The sequence below is a fragment of the Bidens hawaiensis genome, unplaced genomic scaffold (assembly GCF_021521415.1).
Source record: "Bidens hawaiensis isolate Kalapana, Puna unplaced genomic scaffold, B.hawaiensis_p1.1 tig00013528_1, whole genome shotgun sequence".
NCBI lineage: Eukaryota > Viridiplantae > Streptophyta > Magnoliopsida > Asterales > Asteraceae > Bidens > Bidens hawaiensis.
The window spans coordinates 538,633-556,167 of record NW_027492148.1 but is presented as its reverse complement, the minus strand read 5'-3'; the positions used below and the strand labels follow the sequence as shown (position 1 = coordinate 556,167).

General features: G+C 34.4%; 3 protein-coding genes across 5 annotated transcripts; 2 read left to right on the top strand and 1 right to left on the bottom strand.

Moving 5' to 3' along the window:
• Positions 1-1,213: 1,213 nt before the first annotated feature.
• LOC143544331 (putative casein kinase II subunit beta-4) lies at positions 1,214-6,386 on the top strand. Of its 3 annotated transcripts, XR_013137235.1 has the most exons (6): positions 1,214-1,560; positions 3,136-3,354; positions 4,865-4,977; positions 5,055-5,220; positions 5,316-5,744; positions 6,319-6,386. XR_013137235.1 is itself a non-coding variant. In XM_077036450.1 (5 exons), exons 1-5 carry the CDS (start codon positions 1,284-1,286, stop codon positions 5,444-5,446), a joined length of 906 nt encoding a protein of 301 aa, XP_076892565.1. In that variant the 5' UTR covers positions 1,214-1,283; the 3' UTR covers positions 5,447-5,745. The 3 variants fall into 3 exon arrangements, 2 of the variants coding, with proteins under 2 accessions (XP_076892565.1, XP_076892566.1); XM_077036450.1 differs by lacking the exon at positions 6,319-6,386 and having other exon boundaries at positions 5,316-5,745; XM_077036451.1 differs by lacking the exon at positions 6,319-6,386 and having other exon boundaries at positions 1,215-1,560; positions 4,868-4,977.
• Positions 6,387-13,924: 7,538 nt separating this feature from the next.
• LOC143544319 (uncharacterized) lies at positions 13,925-15,047 on the top strand. The gene is made up of 2 exons (XM_077036439.1): positions 13,925-14,773; positions 14,850-15,047. The coding sequence occupies exons 1-2, from the start codon at positions 13,925-13,927 to the stop codon at positions 15,045-15,047; spliced, it is 1,047 nt and encodes a 348-aa protein (XP_076892554.1).
• Positions 15,048-15,267: 220 nt separating this feature from the next.
• LOC143544330 (large ribosomal subunit protein eL43-like) lies at positions 15,268-16,830 on the bottom strand. Its single transcript, XM_077036449.1, has 5 exons — positions 16,769-16,830; positions 15,936-15,975; positions 15,725-15,813; positions 15,562-15,644; positions 15,268-15,479 (listed from the first exon to the last, which is right to left on the bottom strand). The coding sequence occupies exons 1-5, from the start codon at positions 16,769-16,771 to the stop codon at positions 15,416-15,418; spliced, it is 279 nt and encodes a 92-aa protein (XP_076892564.1). The 5' UTR covers positions 16,772-16,830; the 3' UTR covers positions 15,268-15,415.
• Between the last annotated feature and the right edge of the window lie 705 nt (positions 16,831-17,535).

Genomic DNA, 17,535 nt, shown 5'->3' with positions numbered 1-17,535 from the left:
ATTTGATAAATAAGTTTTTATCTACCCTCTTCTAAGAAAACAAACCCAAGAAATTTTAGGAAAAGAGTCTAGGCATTGTGATCTAATGATCTTGAAATATTGAGTTAAAACTTAAAATTAAAAGCAAAAAAGGTACATGCTTACCTTCTATTTTTTATAATTTCATATTCTAGTTATAATCTGACAGGTTATCTGATTACATATTCAATCTCAAAAATTAATATAAAAGAAAAAGAAAAGCAACGTCTATTATAGCTTACTACATAATTTTAGATACACTTATATTTTTTTAGTAAATTTATATTCATGTATTTGACACAATTTTTAGATTCCACCTTCACATATAATATTAGTTCGTTTTGTTTAGGCTATATATTGTGAAGGCGTGATCCCTTCCACATAAGCATGATGGCACAATGAACACCATGCCATGCATTTTTTTTGTTAGGTACCATAGATGGGGAGCGCCACCACAATACCGTTGCTATCAAAGAAAATGATGGGTCTACCCTACTAACAACCAAATATTAATTGTGTAAACCAATAAAAAAATTCACCTCACCCCACTTTCATTTTTTATTTAATTTTTAAATAGTTTTTTACTTTAATTGGGTAGTGACTAGTTATCACATAACACTTAAATTAACGAGCGATTAGTTATCTTACGTGGTGCGATAACTAACTTTTTTTAGTTATCGCACAACACATAGTCTTAAGATAATAGTTATTCTACGAGTAATTAATTTTTATTTTATTTTTTATTTATTCTAAACTAAACTATTTAAATGTACTAAACACATTTTTTATGCAACTTTTTTTTTTTCCGAACGATGACTTTCACAGTTAAGTTATCTCACTGCGCGAACACGTCGCGCCCTGCCATCCCTCTCAGGCCAACTATGTTGACATGTCGGGATCCACGTTGTCTTCCGAGTTTGGCTTGGCGTTCCCGGTAAAACTCAGTTGGCTCACCCCGCCCAAAGGCACGACAGGTTTTAATGCTTTGGTAAAATCCGGTCGGAATCAGGATTCGAACCCAGAACATCCATCATGTTCCTGGCCATTGGGGCAAGCACTTGAAAATAATAAAAATAATAATAAATAAATAAATAAATAAACAAGATTTCCCTCTAAAAAAGAAGAAAATCAAGAATAGGAAAACAAAAACAATGGGTGTCTCTTTTAAGCCCTAATTTCTAATTTCTTCTTCTTCTTCTTCATCCCCAAATCAACCTTCAATGCAATCTTAAGCTAATATCCGATCAGATCCATCTTTAAAAGATATGTATCGAGGTGGATCGTCGGGTCCGTTGGATCGGAAACGAATCAACGAAGCATTGGATAAGCATCTGGAGAAGAAGACATCAACATCAACATCTAAGATGGTTTTCAATAATAATAATAATAATAATAATAAAGACAAAGAACGATTCTCTATGCCTTCTACTTCTTCTGCAGCTGCTAATGCTAAATCTCGTCTCCTGGATCATCATCATCATCATCATCTTCGTGATAATCGTTCGTCGTCTACTCTTGTGGATTCCAAAAACAAGTCCGATGGTTCGTTTTTCTTTTAAACCTGTTTAATTTACCTGGGTTTTGTTGTTACTTTTAACTCTTTTATGGCTAAAGTTTAGGCTTTGTTGGTGTGCATATTATTTACTGGATCTAATTGTACAAGTAGAACCGGTTCGTATGGCAGCACTGCCTTGTTTGATCATATGTTTGTTTTGTATTTGGATTAGATAATGGTAGATTTGATTGGGTGGTTTTCTTTTGAATTTTAATTTCAAAACAGTTATGTTTTCTTATGACATGAACCGTGTCATCGTGACACTTGGTTCTCAGCTAGTCTCCCAAAACACAATTCCAGTGGATCGTTTCCATTTAACAATTCTATTACTTGGTTTTCTCATCACATTTATCTAGGTTTTTTATGCAAATGCATTGCTTTATGGTATGCATTATGCTCATCATTTACTGGATTTTAATTGTTTAGGCATTATATTTATACTGTCATTACTGTTGAGTGTTGAACTTGTATTAAAGTTTATCTTCCGGGAATTACAGTCTGATCACAACAGACTCATGCCAACACTAGCCTGTTTGATCAATTATCTGTTGCCTGTTTGATTAATCGTCTGTTTTGTGCTTTGATTAGATAATTTACCATTCTAATAACATGTTTGAGTGTATAATAAAATGGAGATATCTAGTTACAAGTATTGTCAACTAGTAAAAATGAGGTGTAATTATATCATACAGAATTTAATGATAGATTTGATAAGAACACTACATTATATACGCTTGCTTTTTTTTCTTTTAAATCTTAAATTCAGACAAGTTATGTTTTGTTATGGCATCATCAGTTTGCTATATACTTCCTTTTTTTTTTCTTTCAAAATAAAAATGTGCATTTCTTTTAGTTAATACTCTTTTGTGGTGTATCTAACATACCTTGTGATAATATTGTATTGCTTGGTTTTCTTGTCACATTCAAGTATGTATATGAATAAAATTTAGGTTTCATTTATGAAAGTGTATAGCCTTAGGGTATGCATATTTGCACCGTGTCATTTACTGGGTCTAGTTGTTCAGCAGTACATTTAATGTTCATCTTGCATGAATTACAGTCTGATCACAACTGGTTGTAAGCCAACACTAGCCTGTTTGATCACCTGTTTGTTCTGTGCTGTGATTAGTTAGTTTACCATTCTAGTGAGCTGTAACAGTAATATACAGAATTCAATCGTAGATTTGATTGGAACAGCACTTCTAGTGAGGTGTAACCGTAACATACAGAATTTTTATCTTGCATGAATTACCTTCTGATCACAACTGGTTTATATGCCAATTTATCTGTTGTCTGTTTGATCAATTGTCTGTTTTGTGCTTTGATTAGATGGTTTACCGTTTTAATTACTTGTTTGAGTGTATAATAAGATGGAAATATTTTGTTACAAGCCTACAAGTATATGCGGTCAGTAAAAATGAGGTGTGACCGTAACATACTCTTTTTTATGCTTTGTTATGACATCAACTCATTATTAGTTGCTATATACTCTTTTTTTTTAAAGAAAATGTGACTCTCTTTTAATTATACATATGGTAGATTCACTTTTGTTGTTGTTGCAGATGAATCAGAAACAGACAGTGAGGAGTCTGATGTTAGTGGTTCCGATGAGGATGATACATCTTGGATTTCATGGTTTTGCAATTTGAGAGGAAATGAATTTTTCTGTGAAGTTGATGATGACCACATTCAAGATGATTTTAATCTCTGTGGGCTAAGCAGTCAAGTTCCTTATTTTGATTATGCCCTGGATCTAATCCTAGATGCAGAGTCTTCTCATGGTAAGTTATCTTTTAGATGTATCTGATAGCTTTTCTAAACCTTTGGATATCAGACTATAGTTTGGGGGGTTTATTTGTTTTTTATATCTTAAAAGGGTGTTAGTTTTCAAAGAATCATCATATTGGGCAAATTTTCTTTGAAAGAAAAACTTCAAGAATTCAAGCATAAAAAAATAATGTAAGGAGGAGAATAAAAGTTTTTCAAAAAGTTAACTAACTATGACTTGCCCTTTTAAGTCAACTGCTGGTGCTAAGTGATGTTTGCTGTTACGATGAAGCAGTTTATCAATTAACGAATAACTGTCGGTTGGAAACATAGTATTTGCTGCCGGTTGACGTTTGTGTTCATAACGGTTGTTCTTTGTAAGCTTATCTTTTGTTTTTATTAAAAGTGTTTGTTAATAATCGATTCATGTGTTCTTATTGTTGGGGTTTTCACAAACGGCATAACTGAAGTAATGTTTTTTTTTTAAATTGGAACATACATCTAAAATTTTAAATAAAAATTAACAATATATTTTGAATAAAATCTAGACAAAAGTTAAGAACTTAAATATGGCCAATGTTATGTTCCACCAGGCCCATTACATGGCCCGACCTTTGAAGCCTAAAACTGGAACACCCTATTAAAGGGTGGGTGCCTTGCTGCAATGCAGCCATAGGCAGGGGTGCTCATGGGTTGTGAATTGGATCGGCCCCGACCGGACTGGGATTAGAACCGATTATGGCTGCTTCACAGGGTTTATACCTGATCCATTTTTAGTGGTCTCGTTTTACGTTTTGCAAGGTTGGGTCGTATAGTGGGTCGGGTAGGACCTAACATGTACCATCATTTAAGTTTTTTATATATGTTTTTTTATTCAAAATATATTTTTATTTATATAATTTTAAATATATGTTCGGCTTAAAACACATCACTTTGTTTTGTGGCGTTTGTGAAAAAATGTAATGACTAGAACAAACGAACCATAAAATATTAACATACACTTTCGTTGAAAACAGAGGATAAACTTACAAAGAACAAATATATGAATACGAACTCTAGTCGGGATGAACACACAAGCTTTTATTTGAAGTTTTAATGTAGTTGAATAAGTTTTGTGGATTAAGGGTGTTTAATAACTTTTTTATCCGTCCCTCAAAAGCCACTTTAGCAGTGACATGTAAGACACAACACATGTCTTTTTGCAAAGTTACAAAATTCTAAACATAATAAAATTTTAGATGGATATATAAAATGAAAAGATGGTAGTTAGCTCTATTAAACATATGTCATAATGCATTAAATAAGAGTGTTTGTAATTATTAATTATGTCATAATACATTAAATAAGAGTGTTTGTAATTATTAATTTCATTCTGTAATTGTGACCTTGATCTATTGACAGTTACATGAGCAGACAAACACTAAACACTAACACATTATCGTTATCTGTATTATAAGAAACTGTTACAGCTAAGGTAAAGCAAAATGCTAGTTTGAAACTAACTTATGTGGCATAATTCATAAGCAGGAGATATGTTCACCGAAGAACAGAATGAACTGGTTGAATCAGCAGCTGAGATGTTATATGGTCTGATTCATGTTCGTTACATATTAACAACCTGGGGAATGTCTGCAATGGTACACCTCTAAACCTCTCACTCTCGTTACCTTTTTTTTCAAGAATAAGAAAATATTCATATTGCAAAACTTTATAGTTGGAGAAGTACAAAAACTATGATTTTGGAAGGTGCCCGAGAGTTTACTGCTGTGGTCAACCTTGCCTTCCTCTTGGTCAATCGGACATACCAAGATCAAGTACCGTGAAAATATACTGTCCAAAATGTGAAGATATTTACTATCCGCGATCCAAATATCAAGGCAGTAAGTATTCTTTCATTCTAATATTATTTGTTACATTAGCTATTATTGTTAAGTTTGTAGATTCTAAATTTATTTTTCTTTTAACTATGCCATAGATATTGATGGCGCTTATTTCGGAACTACATTCCCGCACTTGTTCTTGATGACTTACGGTCACCTGAAGCCGCAGAAAGCTGCCCAGAGTTACACCCCAAGAGTATTTGGCTTCAAGCTTCACAAACCATAACAATGGTATGTTTGATAATGTGAAAATTTGATTTATATCATGGTATGAGATCATTTCTAGCTTGTATTTTATCCAAAAAGAGAAAAAGAAAAAAAAATATTTAGTTGATTTAGTGGAGTTTATGAAACAAATGTTTTATTTCTGTAGCTTATATATCTGTTATTATGTTACTAGTAGAGTTAATATCATGCTCTGTACAAGTTAATTTTCTTAAATATTTTCTTCAGTTTTGCTTGTGGTACTTTATTGTTTATACTCCTTTCGGTATGTTGATTTATGGTTACTTACCTTTTATTGTGTTGTCTTCTGGTAGTTTTTGTTTATGGACCGTTGTTTTAGTAGCTTCCTGATAGATTATATACCAATTTTATGTTTTTAGGTGCTTTATAGTTAGCTATTGTTTCGTTATATGATACTTCAGATTTTTTAGTGGAAGAGGTAACGGCGAAAAGTTCAGATACATATTTATTATGATTATATTGTTTATGGTTAGACCTTGGGTTAAAAACGCCCCTGGCCATGCTTCTGAGCATTAAGCCAAGGCATGAGACAAGAGATTCACCTCCTAGTGTTTGGTAATAAAAGTATGTTAACGAGTTATTTAGATAGTAAAAACATCATCTAAACTCGTTAGCTTTTAAATGTAAAGAAGTAATACGCTGATCCTATAAAAAACTAGTACAACCAAAAAACTGTAGGTACAAACAGAAAGCCTTCGTATCGTAGGTGAAGTCACTTAGGATCAATGATAATACGAGATCTCATCAATGACTAGGAAAATGTGACAAGGCATCTCGTACCATGTTCCACTTGCTCCGCACAAAGAGGTTTACTATAAAAGACCTCAATGTCGGGACAAAGAAGGTATCAAGTATGCTCTCATTTGATCCGCACATTTACAATCCTTTAGTCAGAACATATTTTTCTCATGCCAGATTCGGATCAACATTCGTTTATCTGTTGTGAGACTTTTAACAAATTTTGTTAGTGAAGCCTAGATTCAAGGCATCCGCTTGCCAAGTTGCCATCGATCGTTACCTCGTTATACCCCCAAATTGGTTCCGATCCAACATGTTTTGACCTAACACATAGAGTCGCCCATCTAAACCCATGTTTTACTTGTCACCAGTACATAGGGGGCATTTCACCCTAGTCATGAGGTGTTTTCTCCCTCAAGACGTTACATACGGATATCCTCTATTATGAATGCAATGTCTACTTATTATGGATCCAATATTGAGTTGAGTGTTGGAGTGTGGTCCCGACTCCCAATGCTGCGGCCTTGAATCCCTTCTAACGAATGGCTTTACGTATCTGCTACCTGACGGAGAAGACAATGTGTGGTTGGTTCATCTCCTTAGCTGTGGCGACGAGCCAAATCTTCATTTTGACAGATCCATGCATATCTCCATTTTCGTTGCTAAATGTTGCAATACAATCCATGCAATACAATCTAATCATTTAAATTAGTTCAACTTAAAAATCAATAATTAAGTTTGTTTTCTATGTAAAATAAAATAAAAAAAATCTTAAATCAAATTCCACGTCATGACACGAGCCAAGTCATCATTGTAATGTTTTTGGCACATTATACGCCAATGAGGGAAAAAGTCCTTTTATGGAGTAACATTTTGATTCATTATTATTTGTCACCATTTAATACATGCCACACTTTATATTGTATAAAGATCCTATTCAATTCCATCAATATTCAGCCACAGTCAAACAATATTTAACGTCGAAATAAATTAGTTGCCCTTTTGGGCATTCAGTTGGTGGCCAAATATCAAATTGGCCCATTTCTTTATTTAATTTAATTATCTACCTAGGAATGTTTATTGTCTTCATTAATTGCCATTTCTTTTTGGTGCCTACTTAAAACATTTATTATTTGTTTTTTTTTCTTTTTTATAAATAAATATTTAATATGATGCACACTTTGAAATAAAAAAAATATATGAAATGTTCGTTAAAAACAAAATAGAAGAAGACATGGTTTGGAGGCCACTAGGAGTCTAAGCTAGGGTTGAGACTTGGGACGAGTTTACGTAAACTCAATATCATACTCGAGTATGAGTATGAAACTTTGTTCCATATACGACCGCATACATGTAGCGTACCCATTATGTATTTTCCACAACGTGTTCATGTGTATACATGTTGAAGAGGTAGGTCCCAGCAGAGCCCAGTTGGACCCGCAAGACTCACCTTGAACAGGGACGTCTGCGCAGAAACCAACTGGATCAAAAGGACCAACCATGCTCAGAGACGTGACGTCCTTACGCGCAGTACGCAAGCTGTTCCCGCAGGAAATGCCTCCCAATGGTGAAGGACTCCGCCTGTCCCCGCAGCCTCGGATACAAGCCATCAGGGAAGGCCACCCGCGCAGCAAGGCTACACGCACAAGGCACTTAGCTCTCAATCACTCAGTGTCACCTGAAGGAATGAGCGAAGCCGGGAGCAATCCCGCACAAGGGCGGGAGGGGGAATACTCCCGCCCAAATAAGCCAGTCCGTACGATACGGGAAGATCTTCTGTACTGTACCTGACGAGGTATGGGAAAAAGATCTGACTAAAGATACGACAGCTTATTGACAACAGTATGGCGAGCAGCATGCTCCTGCACTGTATGTCACTATTAGCCGCTGCCTACTCACCAACTCTTGTCATACCACGTGCGTAGCCGGCAGTTGGTGGAAAAGGAATAGTACACAGCAGGCCTGGTCACTATCAGCCGCTGCCTACCCACCAACTACCAGCAGGGCACGTGCGTAGGCCACTGTTGGTGGAACAGGAATACTGTTGCAGCCGGCCACACCTCCTTGGAAACCTACCTTCGGCTATAAATACCACAAATGGTATGACCATCTCATCTTATCTTATATCATCATAATATACCTGATATCTGCTCTAGCAATCTCTTAATATACATTTATATTTAAAGAGCAATCTAGTCTGATTCTCACGCCGGAGGGTGGTCACAAGGTGGAACCCCCCCCCCCCTTCTCAGTGACAAGCTCACGGTGTCTGTTTTGCAGGTTATCAGAAGAACCATCTTCTCAGAGTATAACCCCTCGTGGGAAACATCTATCTAACCCCCAGGTTACCAGTAATCTGCCCGGGGTCCGGTTAGTGTTTCTTCACATGTGTTATGATCTTGTGTAGTTAAACTCAATTTTAAACTCATCAAAACTGACATGTGATATAAAATATGCAACTACACTTATGAAAGTTTTATAATTTTAATAGTTGTAATTTTCAACAACTTCTCTATATCATTTTTCATGGTAGTTTATAATTCCCGATACAAGTTCTTTTTTACCATCTCTAAACATAATATGTCTAATTACTTTTAGTGTGTTAAAATGATAGTAATGATCGAAAGATTTAAAAATATGGATTAAAACAGAGCCAAAAGTGAAATAAACAGGTGAAAATATAAACATAAATACACGAAGAGATCTTCATATATATATATATATATATATAAATTCACCATTTTTCTTGTAACAAAGTAATGGAATAATGATTTGTTAGTTTTTGGAGTTACTAGAGATTATATTGAAACACAATAAAAGTGACTTTTGATGAGGGTTTCATGTGAAGGTATGTTTTTTTACTTGAATGGTTCATGTAGGATCAAAATGTTGACATCATTGCCTCCTTTAGGTGGCCTATACTATTCCTATTCCTTTTTCTCAAGGGCATAGTCGTCATAGTTATAACATTATTTACCGTATTAGCAATAGCAAGTTACGCTAGAAGGATAATTAGTATGTTTTTATAACATGTTATTCGAAAATTTTGTAAGGAATATAGTAAATTATAAAGATAAAAATGAGACTTCACACTAAACCATCAATTAGCTTTAAGTTAAACATTTGCTCAGTTTTCAACTCATAATGAACTTTACGGAGTTATGGTTGAGCCAACTCGCCATTTATTGTTATGGGCTCGAACATTAGTTAATGCTCATACAGCTCAACTTTCTCATTTAACAACCCGGTCACAGTTCACTACCGACCCATGCATGATAGTTACTACATCTCCCACCCATTCTTCCTTCACTATTTAGAATTTTCCTCTCGTCTTCTATTCAAAACTCTAATTGTTATTTACGTCATATCTGCATGTTGATCTTCACTTGGTGAATCGCGCAAAAACACATCTTCATTTTTTTTGACTTGGGGTTTCGATTTTGGATTTTGAGGCCAGATACACTATTGATAGAGAGCTAGGGACTTTTAAGGAGAGACCTAAAAAAATTAATACTTGATCAAAATAAACATTTATACAAACAAGTAATATAGAAATTATTTCAAATCTTATCCCTCTAATACCTCTTTAATTTTTGGTAAAACATCAAATACATCTAATAAGAATTAAGAGGTATGTTTATAACTTTTGTTAAAGTTGTTACTTTAATACATTGGCTAAAAATTGAAAGCCTGTAAGTAGATAACTAGAATGGGCTTTAGCACTCCCTTGCCAATGCCTTCATCATATGCAAAAGCTTTATTTGATCTAAAGGTACCACGTGACGAGATCCATTCATGTAATTTAAGTGTTTTTTAATGAAATTTTTAAAAAGGTAATTTAATATACTAAATTTATTTAAAATAAAGGAATAATAATTTTCTCTATTCTTTCCAACGAGTGAAACTTTAAGCTTTTAACAATTTTAGAAATAAAAGTTTAAGAGTTTCTTTTTTAAAAATATATATATAATGAATCAAATATAGCTCGCTTTTGTTGGAACTTTCCTTAATTTGATAACATTAAACTTTTATTATTTTATAAAAGAAGAAATCTAATGCATCCTACTTGATCTGATTTATTTTAAAAACACTTTCTAACAACTTTAACTATTATTATTATTATTATTATTATTATTATTATTATTATTATTAAGTTATACAAAAAGTAAATCGTCACATTCATTTTGTTTTACGAAAAGTATTGATAAGAAAATATCGAGTGTCTACTCTTCTTTTGTCATCAAATTCAACATTTAATTAAAATCGTGTAAATGGGTATTCAACATTTCATTATTATTGTCATTTATTTTCATTAGCTTCTTTATGTAAGTTCATGTTATTTACTAAAATTCTTTAAGTTGTTCAACAACCATAACATCGTCAAACACGACTATGTCTCAAAGAGGGGTGTTTTTTTTAAAAAAAAAAAATGAAATATAAAATTACAATTCTGAAATCTAAACATGAGGTTAAACTATATAAAAATGAGTTAACAATTGGTATTAATTGATTTACTAGTTTAGTTATTGGACAACTTTGGATTTCTTGAATTTATAAATGTAAAAAGATCAAATCCAAGAAAATGCAAGAAAAAATAAAGTTTTAACTGAAACTAATTAAAAGCTAAAACTAAGATTAAATGGTGATGTTTTGATCATACACGTACAACTGTACACGGGTGTATATTCATAAAAAGAGATGTATGAAACATTGAAACCACAACTTGTTATCGTTAGTAAGGTTAAAACATAAGTTATTTGTTGTTATGTATCATGCAGTTATCCTGAAAGATAGACATCAAAAGATAGTTCGTAAGCATTCTATCGGGCCACTTGGTGTAGTCTGAGTGGTCCACGTAATTTGGTTTTTTCAGTTTTTTTTTTTTGGTTTTAAAGCTTCTTTTTGTTTGATATTATTTCATCTAATATTTTGCAATCGTTGATTCAGTCTACACTGGCCTCAGTTCGCACTCACGCGTGTTCTGTTTTATTAGTCGTCTTTTTTTATGTTATGTTTTGTAAAATGTGCTGATTTGTTATATTTGCGTCTAGATGAATTTATTTTAATTTTGTAACTATCGGTTTTTAACCCGATACCAATCGAATTTAAGTTTGTTCCCCATCGCAACATACGATCGCGGTTTTTTTGGGCTCGCAATCATTTTTAATTTTGTTTTTGTTTTTTTCACATATACTAGTTAGTTGTATTTAGGTGGCCGCAGTTTTGCTTAAGTTTCGAAATCATAACCCGACAATGATTGAATTCGAGCCCGTTAAGTAGGGGTGCTCTTCGGGTTCGTTTTTCTGGTTTCGGGTTTTTCGGGTCGGGTTCTTCGGGTTTCAAAGTTTTAAATCTTGACCCGAAACCCAACCCAAATCTCTCACGGGTTTTTCGGGTTCGGGTAATTCGGGTTCTGGTTTTTTCGGGTTGGGTTAATCGGGTTTCGAGTATCCTAGAAAAAACAACACAAAACCAAGTTTTTTAAAAAAACTACAATGATAAAACTAAAACAACATATGTTTCTTTACTTATAACACAAATAATCAAATAATAAACTAACCTAACTTGGTTGTTCGATTACGGTTTGCTATTAGTAAGAAACGGAAACCATAAATTAATAAGAAATTGATCCATAATAGTTAGAATGACTACAGTCGATTACAGATTCTGATAAATAGTGGCTAAGACATAACCTATTATACATAAAAATAGATTTAATTTCAAAACTAAAAGTTTATTCGGGTTTTTCGGGTTGACCCAAATCTTATAAATTAAACCCAAGAACCAACCCGAATTACTTCGGTTCGGGTTAGTCTTTTCTCGGGTTCGGGTTCTTCGAGTCGGGTTAGTTCGGGTTCGGGTACGGGTTTTTTCGGGTTGGGTTTCGGGTAAAAGTGACAGCCCTACCGTTAAGCATCGCAATGCACTGTTTTTGTTATGCTAACTTGTTCCAGTTGGCTATTAATGAACTTAACATTTTATAGTTCAGGATACCCAAACCTATATTGAACGAATTTATGTTGACTCGTAATCGCACCGCACAAGTTGATAAACTATATGACTAGCAATACCCATCAGCCCGGCGCAATACGCCAGTTTTGAAACCTAGTTTTGATTATATGCAAACCCATCATTAAATTAAATTAAAGGCTAAATGTTTAGTGGTATCTAGCCATTTACATTTTTGTTCACGTAACACGTTTTCCTCCTTTACTTTTGACAACACAGAACGTGTATTACACTACAACACATTAAATCCTTCAAATATAATTATTCTTGTTACATATGATATTAGTTGCTAATTTAAATAAATACTTAAATTATGTGGAAATAAAACATAAAATTTTAAAGTTATGTATGCGTAACTTGCTAACTAAGAAATTAAGAATATTGAATACCGGTGAAATACCTTTAATTAAAAATAAAAACCCTTGAAATATTTGGTTGGACATAATGGCAATATAAATTAACCATAACTTTTATTCTATGGGGTTGCATAAATAAATAAATAAGTAAATTCAACTTCAATGTCACAAACCATAACTTATTGATTGGCGAACTAATTATTTCTTTGTATAAGAATCTATTTTATTAAAGGTATATTTCGGGTATAAATAACACTCATTTTTCTCATCAATGACAGCTGCTCCTATTTTTCGTGTGTGGATATGCCCTCGACTCATACTTACATTATGTTAAATGACACGCCTTTCACTTCTATTTAGAAAGAAATCATACTTTAACATAAAAATAACTCCGGGTGTAAATACCATTAATATTTATCTAGTTTCAAAACAAGTGACTCTTAGTAAAATCAATGGCGAAGGATAGTAAAGGCAAGCGATAGCCCCGGCCTTTCCGGTTTTTTTCGCAACAACGTAAATTTATTAGCTTTTAGACAATAGTTTTAATAAAATAGTGTAAATTTATTAAAATATTTTGAGTCTGTCCTCCAACTCGACATTCTCGTCCAAATTTCACCACTAAGAACAATTGATTTACTTTTTCATTAGAGTGAAATTGATCATTTCCATATGGATTATCATCCACCAATTTAAATTAAAAAAAAAAACATTTACGTTTTAAAACCAAAAGTATTTAAAAAAAATAATAATATGTTTGCCTATAAATAGAAACAACAATAAATTCAACAGCCATGACATAACATAAACCATCCATCAACCCAACGAAGACTCCGGTCTTCTTCTCATTCAAACCCACATTCAACATTCCATCATCAATCAATCACTCAATTCTTGTTCTAAATCTATATTTCATGCAACTCTCCATAATAATAATAATAATAATAATAATAATAATAATTTGTCACCAAGAAACAAATTACATGCATCAAACAACAAATGCATCACAAGAAATCCGATATCCAAATCGGAACAGATAGCACCGGTGTCTCTTCCGATTTCAATCCTAAACCCCATGATCAACACCAAATCTTGATCAATCATATTATTGATCTTCACCACCTTGATCATTCACATTCACATTCACATTCACCTACTCCAAGATCAACCCCTCACAAACGCTCCGTTTTCGCCCAACCCGTATCCAATTCCCTTCGTAACGCCTCCTTAACCTCGAAAAACCTTTACCCGAAGCGTTGTTTGCGCCTCTGTAACGCGAAAAAGACCCTCGTTTGCTTCGTTAACGGTCTCCGTCGCCTTAGGCGACTCCGGACCCACCTCCGGTTAATCTTGCTGTTATGTTTACCCGGTCGTTGGTTCTTGATTTGGTGTCCGCGTTGGCGTTTTCGGGTGCTTTGTTGTTTTCGTTGAATCTTGCGATACCTCGTTTGCCGTCGATTCGTTTGTTTCTGGCTAGATCGTTGTCGTTGTCGTGTAAGGTGTCGAGACCAGGATTGGCGGTGTTTTGGTCGATCGGGTCGAGAAGAAGTAAAACGGATAACGGGTACGGGTCTTTGGGGTGTTGGGTTCAGGTTTATAATAATGGGGATGTGTATGAAGGTGAGTTTCATAAGGGAAAGTGTTCAGGGTGTGGGGTTTATTATTATTACATGAGTGGGAGGTATGAAGGTGATTGGATTGATGGGAAGTATGACGGTTACGGTGTCGAGACGTGGGCGAGAGGAAGTCGTTATCGGGGACAGTATCGTGTCGGGTTGAGACATGGGTTCGGTGTGTATAGGTTCTATACTGGTGATGTTTACGCGGGCGAATGGTTAAATGGTCAGAGTCATGGGTTTGGTGTGCATACTTGTGATGATGGAAGTAGATATGTTGGAGAGTTTAAGCAGGGGGGTAAACATGGTTTTGGTCATTATCATTTACGGAATGGTGATACATATGCTGGAGAATATTTTGCAGACAAGATGAATGGTTTTGGGGTTTATAGTTTTGCAAACGGGCATCGATACGAAGGATCTTGGCATGAAGGTAGAAGACAAGGGCTCGGGATGTATACTTTCAAATCGGGTGAGACGCATTCGGGCCATTGGAATAACGGGATTCTTGATATCCCGAGTTCACATAATGCAACACACCCGGTGTCACCTGTTGCCGTCTATCATTCCCGAGTTTTAAATGCCGTCCAGGTAACTGAGAACTATTTATGACCTTTATTGTTATCTTTGCTGTAAACTAACGAAGGTAACCGTTATATTGTTTTAGGAAGCGCGTAGAGCAGCAGAGAAGGCGTATGATGTATCAAAAGTGGACAAAAGGGTTAACAGGGCGGTGGCAGCCGCAAACAGGTCAGCTAATGCCGCTAGAGTAGCTGCAGTGAAAGCGGTACAGAAACAGCTGCCTAACAGGAGTAACCGTCACAAGCTTCATAGCATCTATCTTTCTCAAACTGAATGTTACTAACAGCTTAGCCTGTGACAGATTTAGCTAGCTTAAGGTTTGTTTTGAAGGCTGGCTTTGTGATGATATTATTCATGGGTATATAGAAGTTTAGTTAGGGTAGTGGATAGTACATAGATAATGTTTGTAACCCAGCTGGCCTTGTATGTTCAATGTGAAATCAAAATCAGATATATGTTTGATGACTTTGTTGTTTTATAAATGAAATTTTGAGTCTAGAAGATGCAATAAAAGACATGGCATTCAAAGTTCAAACTTGCTTAAGATGTCATTGGCAATGTATTTTAACATTAAATAGAAAACAATAAGTAAAAAACTCTCAGAAACATGATATAGGATTGAGAATTACAATAGATCAAAAATGACCAAATCTAACTCTCGGTCTGCTCCCTCAGCCTACGGGTGGTACTCCTGACAGTAACAGCAGAAGCAGTGCTGCAAAAAACAAAAACATAAGTTAGTATCGTAATTATCAAATAAAATAGCCATGGATGTAAAGAAGCGAGATTCTACTTACTTCAATGTATAAGCACCGCCTGCCTTCACTTTGCCGCAATCCTTGCAGCCCCAGATTCCAACAGCTTTCCTTTTAACGGCATACTGCAAGAGTAGGTTCAAGATATGAGGTTCACCAAAGAACAGTTTAATGTCACATTTCCATACATGAAAAAAGAACATACCTTTCCGCAAAACTCACAGAAGAACTTGCTGTGCTGGCTGACTTCCATCTTCTTGATCTGCTTCCTCAAACTAGCACCATAACGGGTTCCTGAAAGTGATACATATAGATAAGTCAAATCTAAGAAGCTAATAAACCAACATGACATTTATAATGTAAACTAGGTTGAGTTTGAAGCTAAGTTTTCTTTTTTCAGTATTCATATTTCATACCATACTTCCCAACAATGCCAGCCTTCTTGGTTCTCTTAGTCTGCGTAAAGAAAACAATCTTATTAATACACGAGCATAACAAAAACAATAAACAAAGAAATAATAATAAAAAAACCTAGAAAACATGGAAGAAACAAAATGCCATTTATTGGTATACTATCATCATAAAGCAGACCAACAAGAATTACATACGTTACACTAAATTAATATTTTATTACTCAGCCTTACATCAGGTTCCCAACATAGACAGTTATAGTTACAGCACATAGACATACAATAACAATGGACACAAAATCATGAACATTGTTTCTTTTGTGGTCTTCCTATATGACCTATGTATACATTTTTTAACTATAAAACTAATTTTTCAAAAACATAATCAAATGACTTGATACACCGAATATTTACACTTTCATTCACATTGCAAAACAAAGCATTATCCTTTTATTGAAAATGTTAACAAAAAACTTGAGCTAACAATTTCTGAGCTAAATCATTCATCCTCTCAAAACCTTAATGCTTTCTTTTAAAACTTTATCAACAAAAATGGCTTATTTGTAGTTCAAATTCAATCAAACTAAACATATTAGCAGCAGCAACAACAACAAAAAAAAAAAAAAAAAAAAAAAACCTAACACTATTGGTTATCCAATCAATTTCAAAATCACCAGCTTTCACAATCAGATTATTACTAATTTACTATTAATAAGCTCAGTAATCAAATGACTAAACATTTTTTCAACGGAATTCAAAACCATCAATTGAATCAATAATCGGTAAACATGTACAATTAGAACAGCATCTAGAATAATAATACATCAATAATAACATACCATGTCTTGAAGCCGGGTGAAATTGTCAACTGAGGCGGAATTAGAAGCAACAGAAACCCTAGTTTTTGACTCACCAAACTGAATGAAGATTATATGGACTGACTGCAGCATAACCTAGCATTGTTTTGGGCTTACAGCCTCACAATAGGCCCAATTCATACAGTAGTTGAGCTGACGTCAATTTTTTCTAGGCCCAATTTCAAATCCAGTATGAAATTTATTTTTCAAGACTCAAAAATATTGGCCATGGGTATAAACTATACATAGGGGTATAGGTGCACATCTAAGCCGGTTAACCGGTTCCAACCCGAAACAGGTTTATATTATTGATCTCCGAAACCGATTACAAACCGCTTAACCGAACCTGTTATTTGGTTTTCTTAGTATTACTTTTTAACCGGCTTTTTTTGTTGTTATTTACCGATTAACCTGTTCGGTTATATCCGAAACCGATTATACTGATAGGGGGTTTCTTGTCTCAAAACCGGTTAGTACCCGGCCCGATTAACCGGTCTAACCGGTTATTTGACCGTTGACAACTAACCGCTTTTGAAAATAACCGGTTTTCAATTAACCGGTTTGTGCACCACTAAGTAGGAGGTGTGCATGGGTCAGTTCAGTTCGGGTTTGGATTTCCAAAAGATAGGTTGTGTTATGATTTATCTATTTTCTTCTTTAAACCAAGAAACAAAGTTTGATATCATTTTTAAAGTTTAAGCTATGGTACCTTTTTGAGACCAACAAACAGTTCATGGAAGAAAAAAATA